Source organism: Mytilus edulis, chromosome 8, assembly GCF_963676685.1.
Source record: "Mytilus edulis chromosome 8, xbMytEdul2.2, whole genome shotgun sequence".
In the NCBI taxonomy this organism is placed as follows: domain Eukaryota; kingdom Metazoa; phylum Mollusca; class Bivalvia; order Mytilida; family Mytilidae; genus Mytilus; species Mytilus edulis.
The window spans coordinates 49,613,831-49,624,506 of record NC_092351.1 but is presented as its reverse complement, the minus strand read 5'-3'; the positions used below and the strand labels follow the sequence as shown (position 1 = coordinate 49,624,506).

General features: G+C 33.5%; 1 protein-coding gene across 1 annotated transcript; it reads right to left on the bottom strand.

The window, feature by feature from the left end:
* Positions 1-204: 204 nt before the first annotated feature.
* Positions 205-10,226, bottom strand: LOC139485807 (uncharacterized). Its single transcript, XM_071270454.1, has 9 exons — positions 9,764-10,226; positions 8,585-8,839; positions 6,742-6,879; positions 4,795-5,185; positions 4,228-4,398; positions 3,620-3,704; positions 2,823-2,954; positions 1,824-1,983; positions 205-1,081 (listed from the first exon to the last, which is right to left on the bottom strand). Exons 1-9 carry the CDS (start codon positions 9,885-9,887, stop codon positions 333-335), a joined length of 2,205 nt encoding a protein of 734 aa, XP_071126555.1. The 5' UTR covers positions 9,888-10,226; the 3' UTR covers positions 205-332.
* Between the last annotated feature and the right edge of the window lie 450 nt (positions 10,227-10,676).

The window sequence follows — 10,676 nt, the reverse complement described above, 5'->3', positions numbered from 1 at the left end:
TTTGACATTTCGGGGCCTTTTTATAGCTGACTTTGTGGTATGGGATTTGCTCATTGTTGAAAGCAGTACAGTGACATATAGTTGTTAATTTTGTGTGTCATTTTGTTCTCTTGTGGAAAGTTGTGTCATTAGCAATAATACCACATCTTTTTTTTCCATATTTAGCATGAGTAAGGTCCAGCACTAGTACTATAGAAAAAGATGAAACTGTACATTATACATTGCATGTAAGAAACTAACCATCACTGGATATTAACCAATAAAATTTTCCTACGCAACTGGATGTAACTTTCTATGATTTGGTGGTACATGTGTATTACATCAATAACAAGTTATTCCTCAGTACATGTAAAATATTTAGTAAAAGATATGACTGTTTTGGCATTAAAGCCATGCTCTAACAAAATAGATTTGAGGCCATTTTCACTGTCTCTGTTAAATGCTAACTGTAGATGTTTCAGACAAAGTCCACTGTGTGCTAATCTTCTAGCTGTTAGCTTGGTGATGCGTGAGGCCCTTATCAAGGGAATGTAAGAATCTGTTAGCGAAGCTGAATTGAATGGAAAAACATCCTTTTCTGAATATTCAAAGTGCGCAAGAAGTTGAAATAGACTTGTGACATCAGCACATGCATTGTGAGCATCATATTCTACACCAAGTAATTTTGTGACCAGTGTTTGTTGTTTATGATTTCCTATGTCTTTAGTTTTGAATTTCCTTCTTGCCAATTTTATTGTATCAATGCACCCATAAATATGTAACATGAATTCTGAAAGAAGACTGTGCTGACGTAGTTTGTTCATCAATATGGGAATGTCAAACGAAGCAATGTTGTGACCGAAAAGAATTGGTTTCTTCTTTTTGCTGATAAACTCAATAAATTCCAGGAGTACAATCTGAATATCTCTGCTTTTAACTGGTTTACCATGATGGTACATCTGATCACAAGAAAAATCAAAAGTCAATCCTGTTATTTCTGATGATTTGGGTGAAATAACCTCCCTAGGTGATACATACTCATTAAAAACAGAGGTTCCATCAAATGCAGCCAGCTGAGTTATATCAGACTTCCTTAAAAATCCTGGAACAAAAATAAACAAATATTGCATTAATAATTAAAAGTGTATCTATCCCGAAATGTGAGATGACTTGTTCCATATATCAAGTTTGGTTAAATTCTGCTTTAAATACTGTTTTTGTCATGTTAATTTTTTTTAATTTAAGCGGCAGCAAGTTTTAAATGGTGGACTCTTTTAAAAACTTATGGCTTCTTGAAAAGCGCATCCAGATTTATGGGAGTCAAATTTCTTGATTACAAGAAAAATTGTTTCAATTTCAGCAGGTTCTAATTTTAGCAGTCCACCCTATTTTCACATGAACATTATATTACGATTTCATTTTCATCTAACTTAATTATATTTGTCAAGTTCCTCATGAATAAAGCTAAATTTAAATCAAAGCCTATAGTGTATGCTGTTAAACTGTAATCCATGTCAATCTTAAGGGACTTAACTCCCAACAAACATCAGTAATATATCACTTTATTCCAAGATAATCATTGAAGCATTCCCAATACAATGGAGGTTTACTTCGCTTTATGTTATGTCACTTTCATCTATTTCACTGAATTACAATTACATTGTAAGCTTATTTCACTTACTAACAATAGCAATGTAAGTTTTAAGGTCATGGTAACTTTATTCCAAGCATCAATATTTGATTAAAGAATCACTAATAAAGACATGAAAGTAGGCAAATCATGTATCTTGTGTGCCATTATTTTAGCCTGATATCTGTGATTCAATTTGTTTGTTTACACTTACCTGTTGTTTCTAAATCAAAAACTACTACTGATTCTTCTCCTCCAAACTTCATCTTCGATGGAATAGTTTCTGTGTCAATATGTTCTTGCACTTCTATTTCTCCTCCATAGGTGTCTCCCTCTTTTACTGATTCTCGCTGATTATCTTTCAATTTCTTGGACTAGAAACAATATAAAAAAATTTAAGAACAATTATGGAAGAAGTGATTCAGATCTATGCAAATGCACAGTGGAATCTTTAGAATAATTGCTATTTTATGTTGAAACATTTAATGTCTCCTTCCAATCAAAATTAATAGCCAGAGAATTCTCCATCGGTGGGTTTTCAACTAAAATGTGAATAAACTTTAAGACTTGTGGCTAAGTTTGATCAAATTTGGCCCAGTAGTTTCAGAGGAGAAGATTTTTGTAGAAGATTACAAAAATTTACAAAAAATTGGTAAAAAACGACTATAAAGGTCAATAACTCCTTAAGGGGTCAACTGACCATTTTGGTCATGCTAACTTTTTTGTAGATCATACTTTGCTGAATATTATGATGTTTACAGTTTATCTCTATCTATAATAATATTCAAAATAATAACCAAAAACTGCAAAATTTTCTTAAAATTACCAATTTAGTGGCAGCAACCCAACAACAGGTTCTCCAATTCATCTGAAAAATTCAGGGCAGATAGATGTTGACCTGATAAACAATGTGCCCACACCAGATTTGCTCTAGATGCTTTGGTTTCAGAGATATAAGCCAAAATCTACATTTTACCCCTATGTTCTATTATTAGTAATGGCGGCCATCTTGGTTGGTTGGCAGGGTCACCAGACACATTTTTTTAACAAGATACCCCAATGATGATTGTGGCAAAGTTTGGTTAAATTTGACCCAGTAGTTTCAGAGGAGAAGATTTTTGTAAAAGTTAACAGACGACAACAGACGAATGACGCAAAGTGAAAAGAAAGGCTCACTAGGCCCTTCAGACCAGTCAAGCTAAAAAAGGCCTACCTTTATTGTGAGTCTTTTTCTTTTGAAATTAGTAGTTGACTGTGTTTTCCTTATCTGTTTACGCCTTCGATCCTTTCGAATTCCATGAAGTATGGTCAAATGTCCAGGAGAGAGTAGAGACTTCTTATTCACCTGAAAAGAATGAAGACATTTGCATGTAATGTATTTTGAATGATTCATTTACTTTAAAGATATAAAATTTAGAATGTAGAAAAAAAGTACAGATCTGAAGAAAAAAAAATATCTCAAAAAAAGTATAATTATAGAATAACTACACATCAATTCACCAATGTATACATGTAGTGTGTGAGTTAATTATCAGTGTTGTTTGGTCATGAGTTAAATATTTTTCTCTATTGGAATTTTTGTATTAGTTACTCTTTTTATAACACTGGCAAATGGCATTTTTTCTTCTGAAAATAAGGTAGAAAATGTAAGGAACTATATCTTTCACAATTTGTTTTGATCCAACATCATGACAAAACCTACAGTTGTATGGTGTCAGGGGAGTGAAATAACAACATTCATACACAGAATTATACGACTTTTCAAACTTTCTTTTTCTCCTTTTACTTTCTCTCCTCTTTTTACTGATTATGAAAGCTAGTATTGTATTCTTTAAACTGTTTGCTTTATATGCATGTCCATTATATTATACTATTATTGTAATTTTATATTGTATTATGGAGATGACTTCATAAGTATGATTTACTTGTGTCTAATCCATTTTGCTTTAATTAAGCAAATAAAATAATTTTAAACTAAGCATACATAATAAAGCCCCTAAATACATTTACCTTGCTTAACCAACCATAGCCTTCATTCTTTTGCATCACAGCTGAAGACACCCTAGCTTTTAATGATTTAGTCCCTCCATAAAACCTGAAAAAATCCCATAAATAAATGTTCAACATACAAACAAAATAGTTTATGCTCCACAAAAGTAAAACACATAAATATGTCTCTCTGTTGCAGTTAGTCCTGGAAAATGACAGTTAGTGGATCGTGACTGTGGGGCATATGAATATAATGGTAAAGGAACTAAGATGAGCTTGAATTAAGAGCTATGACAGTCTTCAACATCAATGACATCGACATGATTTTACAAAAAAAATATTCATGTTTTCCATTTTTAATGACAAAGTTAAACATTAAACACCCCAGATTGCATTGAAATCACAGTTACCACACATTATTGGAATACCAGAGAGTGTGTCACTGACAATTTGTATGTGTCTTACAAAAAGTTCTGTTTAAAACTGGAATTGTTTTACTTTGAAATTTTAAATTACAACATTGAAGATAAGGAAAATTTGTGCAAACAAAGACTTCTATTTCATTTTTTAAACAGTTGCAGAGATTTTGACCATAATCAAAAGAAATTCTTAAGTAATGTAAGGCATACCTGTTTTTTGGGGCAAAACTAGCAACACTGTTGTTGAAACTTTCGTTTGACTGTGTTGACCCTAGATTTAACAGCCTATCTGCTCTTTCAATATAACTTTGTGCCAACTTGTCCAGCTCTTCCCTCAGCTTGTCTCCAGACAGGGCTTTCCCATTTGGTAAATGTTTGAATCTGTAATATTTATAAACAAACAGAAAATGAGATTGCACTGCCACTGGGTTTTTTTCTACACTAATAGCAGAATTCTAAAAATGTTATTCAGTCTAATGATCTTTTTTGTTCTGATGTGAAAAATTAAATCCTTATCATTAAAGTTTATTTTCAATCCACACTGTACTTTTAGAAGAAAGAAGTTTTGAAAGTTATCAGATGGGCCAAGACAAAGATGGATACATGATTAATACATAATGATGACAATAGTTCACATAGCCCTACAATTGTGTTAATTATACATATACTTTACTGAACTCTAGGAAATAAGAACTTGTAAAAAAAAAATTATTGCAGTATTGAAACATTAAATGATCACTTCATCAGGCCAGGGATCAATGTCATGGTATAAATTACCTAAATTTAGTTGGATCTTTAACATATGTACACCAAGTTGGACTGCACTGTTCATGGTGTCCAAAAATATGTGGCACTATAGTGGCGAGTTCTGTCTTCATTGATTGTTTACTATTTTGGTGTTTAGAAATAGTATACATAAAACACCTCACTATGTAGGGAATGACTTTTGCTGATTTTAACTGTTTGTAGTTTTTTGACAGACCATATAGACGTTTGGACAGATTTTTCTTCACATGTGTTTTGTCATCTTTTTTAATAATTGAACGAGGCAGTCTTGATTGGGTTGTAGCATCATTATCCGCATGTAAAGTCCCAACCGTATATCCATCCTCAGCAAGCCTTTGGATCATTGAACATGCCATGTCTGGCTCCATACCTTTGCTTGATCCTGCAAATCAAAATAAAAATAAAGTGAGTGTGTCCAATAATTTGTAATACTGTGAACAACTGTTGACAAATTAGAGGTACATTATACACATGATATACATTATCATTATTGACTTTTCTTGAGGTGTACTCAAAGGCTATACACAGACATGGTCACTGGTTTCTTCTGTGGCCAAAGTCTAAAATGAGCCAATGTCTTGTCAGGAAAATATAGTCCTTAGCATACCTCAGAATGAGTCATTTACAGACATATTAAATGATAAGGATTTGTTTACTTAATTTTGTTTACTTTTATTATTTCATTAAAAAATAAATAAATTTTCTGTTTTTCGAATATGCTCCCTACTTTTTCCAAGGTCAAGCAAAAAAATCAATGAGCGTTCATGTGATTATATTGGCAAACTTTCTATGAATTTATGATTACTTGGACACCCCCATGAGTGACCTTTATTACAGTATTTATAATTTAACATTAACATGGGGAACAGGAAAGTAATTAATATGTAACTGTTAACATCCCTATACCATATGTACACCTTTAATTACATGACCTTTTAGTCAACACTTGCAACAGGTCAAATTAAAGGTGTTGAATTTTTATACGAACAACTATCTAAATTCACGATTATACATCTTTTAAATCAAATAACACTATCAATTCTTCTTAAAAGGGTTACAAAGACATTTTTCAAAGTTGTCAACTCTTTCCACTACAAGGAAAAATTCAGAACGGGGAGGGAAACTATATGACAACTTGTTCTTTTTAAAGGTGTCAATTCGTCCCTTTACATACTTCATCCCATAATCTTAAGTTACATTTCTCTTAAAAAAATATGACAGATGACTTTCTCAGTGTGTTTAACCATGTTTGTTTACATTTCAGAAATACCAAACTATTTGAAATCTTGTCTTTGATCATTGTTGAAGGCCGTAAGGTGACCTATAGTTGTTAATGTTTGTGTCATTTTTGTCTTTTGTGGATAGTTGTCTCATTGGCAATCATACCACATCTTCTTTTTTTATATTTGATAAGAACAGTGTAACATTCCCATATACTGTTATTTAAAATGTGAGCAAAACTCATTAAAAACAAGAATGTGTCCTCAGTACACGAATGCCCCACTCGCACTATCATTTTCCATGTTCAGTGGACCGTGAAATTGGGGTAAAAACTCTAATTTGGCATTAAAATAAGAAAGATCATATCATAGGGAACATGTGTACAAAGTTTGAAGTCGATTGGACTTCAACTTCATCAAAAACTACCTTGACCAAAAACTTTAACCTGGAGCAGGACAGACGGACGGACGCACGGACGGACGGACGCACGGACGCACAGACCAGAAAACATAATGCCCCTCTACTATCGTAGGTGGGGCATAAAAATTAAATTGTGTCCATATTTTACGGATGCCCCACATGCACTATATGCTTATGTATTTTCAGTTGATCATGAAATTCGGGTGGAGTATAATAAAAAATAGCAAAGGCCATATACATATATTGAAGTTGAACAATCCACCCCTTATTTTCAATGAGTTAATCATTATTCTATACCTGTCCAGTTAACATTACACTCATGTGGTGGCTTTGGTTCATTTTTTCCTATGTGATATTGGCAAATACTACAATTTCTGGTTCTGACGTCAAATTCTACAACTTTCCCAGTATTAATTCCAATTAGACTTGCATGACCTGAAATAGTATGTAGAAAAGGGAGACTCAATATTATTTCATTTCATTTTTAGCTAACATATTAACGAAAAAGAAGATCTCATCTGATCTCAAATTGAAAATCTTTGGTGGTTTAATAAAGCATGATACCCTGTTTTTTAAAAAGAATAAATTAAAGTTCAATTTTGTGACAATAACTTCTCAATGTAATTTCATAAATCCATAAAAAACAAGAATGTGTCCAAAGTACACGGATGCCCCACTTGCACTATCCTTTTCCATGTTCCATGGACCATGAAATTGGGTAATAATCTAATTTGGCATTAAAATTAGAAAGATCATACTATAGGGAACATATGTACTAAGTTTCAAGTTGATTGGACTTCAGCTTCATCAAAAACTACCTTGACCAAAAACTTTAACCTGAAACTCCCATTTTCATTTTCTATGTTCAGTGGACCATGAAATTGGACTCAAAAGTCTAATTTGGCTTTAAAATTAGAAAGATCATATCATAAGCAACAAGTGTACTAAGTTTCAAGTTGATTGGACTTCAGCTTCATCAAAAACTACCTTGACCAAAAACTTTAACCTGAACGGACGCACAGACGGACGAACGAACGAACAGAGCCACAGACCAGAAAACATAATGCCCCTCTACTATCGTAGGTGGGGCATAAAAAGGAGTTTATCTCAATAGATAAATCCCAGCCTATGATAAATGCTCAAAACTGAAAAATCCCCCTTTTTAAAACTTAAAATATGAAATTAATAAATCAACTGCTTCGCCAATCACAGCTGGATACCTCCATAAAGGTTCAACCCTGTTAATAGGACAAAAAGGAACATGATATTTGTACTTGATCATGTGACACAGGTCTGAATTTGGATTGTAATCAAATATTTGACACATACATATAATAGGTTTCTGACAGAGAATAACTGTAATCAAAGACTTAGAATTGGGTACTGATTTGAATTTATGTTAATTTTTTTGCTATGGTGCAATACACCATCTGCAGGGGCGTATGCAGCCTTTTTTAAAAGGATGTCCCAACCCAGAGTAAAAAGGGGGTAGGGGGAGGGGGGTGGTTCCATCTACATGTATATGCTCCCATTCATATTCATTCATCGGCAAAAAAAAGGAGGTCCAACTCCTGGACCACCCCTCCCTTGATCCACCTATGATGCTGTTGCAAATTTAACTCCCTCCATTTTTTATTGGCAAAAAAAAAACTATTTGAAGAAATTTTCTTTTTAGTTTTTAAAATCTTAAATCATAGATTTCTATTCAATTAAAGTAAAGATATTGTCTGGAAACCAAATGTCTTTGGACTTCGCTAGCAAATTACAACGACAGGGTCAAGGTGATACCAATATACAACCGCAATATAAAAAAAAAATTAAAAATGAAATGCAGCTCAAGTCAATGGATATAAACAATTCACAAAATTTTCATGCGAATTTGTTCAAGTGTTTTTGAGTTATTGTCCGACATGGCAATGATGGACGGAGGGACAGACCGACAGACAACTGTGTTAACGGGCATATAAAAAAAAAAACTATTCATTATAATCTTAAAGTATAAATATCCAGGTTCACATGGATCTTGAACACAGAGGTTTCTTTTAGCAGGTCCAAAAGGCTAAAACCCTAATGTATACGAGATCAATAAAATAGAAGCCCATCTACACTTCATATCACAACAACTGATAATATAATTTACCTGTGTGACTATTGTAAGACCAACCAGAACCTCTTTTCTGCCATCCAGCATCGAAGCTTCCCTCTAACTCACTGCACTCTGAACATTCCAGCTCCTCTCTCTGTGCTTCTTTACATGATGCTTCTGCTGCTTCAATGATAACTGGGGCTAGTTCCTTCTGTTTTTTACGTAATGTAGAGGCATCTACTGGAGGAATGTTGCATCCTGTCAGGAAGTTGTTCACGTGGCTGGGTCCCATACCTGCATTAATCATGGCTGAAAAATGAAAGATTTAAATATTATTTAGTTTCCTAAAAAAAAACATTTACAATATTTGGCTCATCCCTGCCAACTTTTCAAATGCCCATGGGGGTTTTACATGAAAGATGGTTCTTATAGTCCTAAAAAACCTTCAAAGGGGCCTTCAAATATATTCTAATGTGTTTTTTAGGCTTCTTCATGCTTTAACAAGCTCATACCCATTGTTAAATTCATTGTTTTCTTTAAAATAGTGGACAAAATTGCTCTTACAAAATTTCAACTTGGGAGGCTCCATGGGGGGAATCCTCCACAAATTGTGACAGATGGTGGGTCTTTTGTTATGTCCACTATTCAAATTGTAAATGTTTACCCTTCCTTAATTGAAGGACAATATAAGAAATACGGTGCAGTCCAGTGTATCCACTGACCTATCTAAGACTTATGTCTTCACTTTATTCAACTGATAAAACCTTTTACAAAGTAAATAATACATTAATAAATTGCAGTGAGTACATTTTATATTTCTGACAATGTACATGTATTTTTTATCTTGCAATTTACACTGGTTATACATATTTGAGTTCAGCATTAGTTGTTTAATACCAACAGATTGCCTCTGATTGTTTAAAAGAAATCAAAATAATTGAAACATGAACTACAGATCTAGTCAGAGGGGACCCCAACAATTGAAAATTAACAGTTCTAAAGAAATTCATGTATCCATATTTCAGTTACTGATTGCTCAACTTGGTAACATGTACAAATAAAGCAACACAGGGTGTTGATAGTTCATGAGTTGTGGTATATTTGCAATTGGGCCTCTGAAAAATTTGTATGAAAAGTGTTTATATTGATTATTTTTATATTTCCCCATGATCATAGTTAAGTGGTGGTCTCTTGAAAACAATCACCATTTGCATTCCTTTTCTATATAATTACCTAAACAAACTTTGTAGTTGATATCAAAGCCTTTGCCGTTGCTCTTCTTCCCCGTTGGTACCAGACTGATGTGTTGACAAGCACTGCTTGGACACGAGATATATAAAAAAACTAGCCATCCCATAAATCACCTCATCTTTTATATCAGATAATCGGAGCCATGAACTGCATTTCTCACAGTTCATGGACCTAGCCAGCACATCTAGCTCAACAACCCGTCTTCCGTGGAACCAAGGTTTGGAGGATCCCAGTTCAACATTTTCCCCAACTTCCAAATCAGTTGCATTTATACTTATAGGTCCTCCTACAAAAACAGCGCCGTAATCATGGTCTTCACCTCGTAATGTTTCCTTACTATTCATTTTTCTCATACGGTCCGCCTTTTTACTTCTTCCTGTACTAGCCATCTTTCCACGAACACGTTGAGAATACTTGTCGTCTGCCATGTTTGTTGTTTACCGCCGGAGTTTGACAGACGCGGTTCCGGTTCTATATTTACCATGACAATCACGTGACAATTCAAAACATCACGTGACGTAATGTCCTGCTCTAACTAAAATGAATTACCTGCACCAGTAACTGAAATTGTTTCTCATTTAAAAAAGGTCATTACAGCTGATGCAACATTCACTTACAAATATGATATTCATTATATTCCCTTTAATAATGAAAATTTAAAATTAATGAATATGGTGACAGTGCCTTTTTTAAAGATAAATTTAATAATGTGTATAAATTTGATTTTTATTGAAAATGGAATGGACTACTTTTTACATTCCATTAATGTTAGTTCTGATCTTATACTGAACGAAGATACTATAAAAAGTACTCTCCAACATTTAGGATTCAATACTGATTTATTACATCATCCATCCCTCGGAATCGTTTTTTACTTTAATTAAAGAGATCAAGG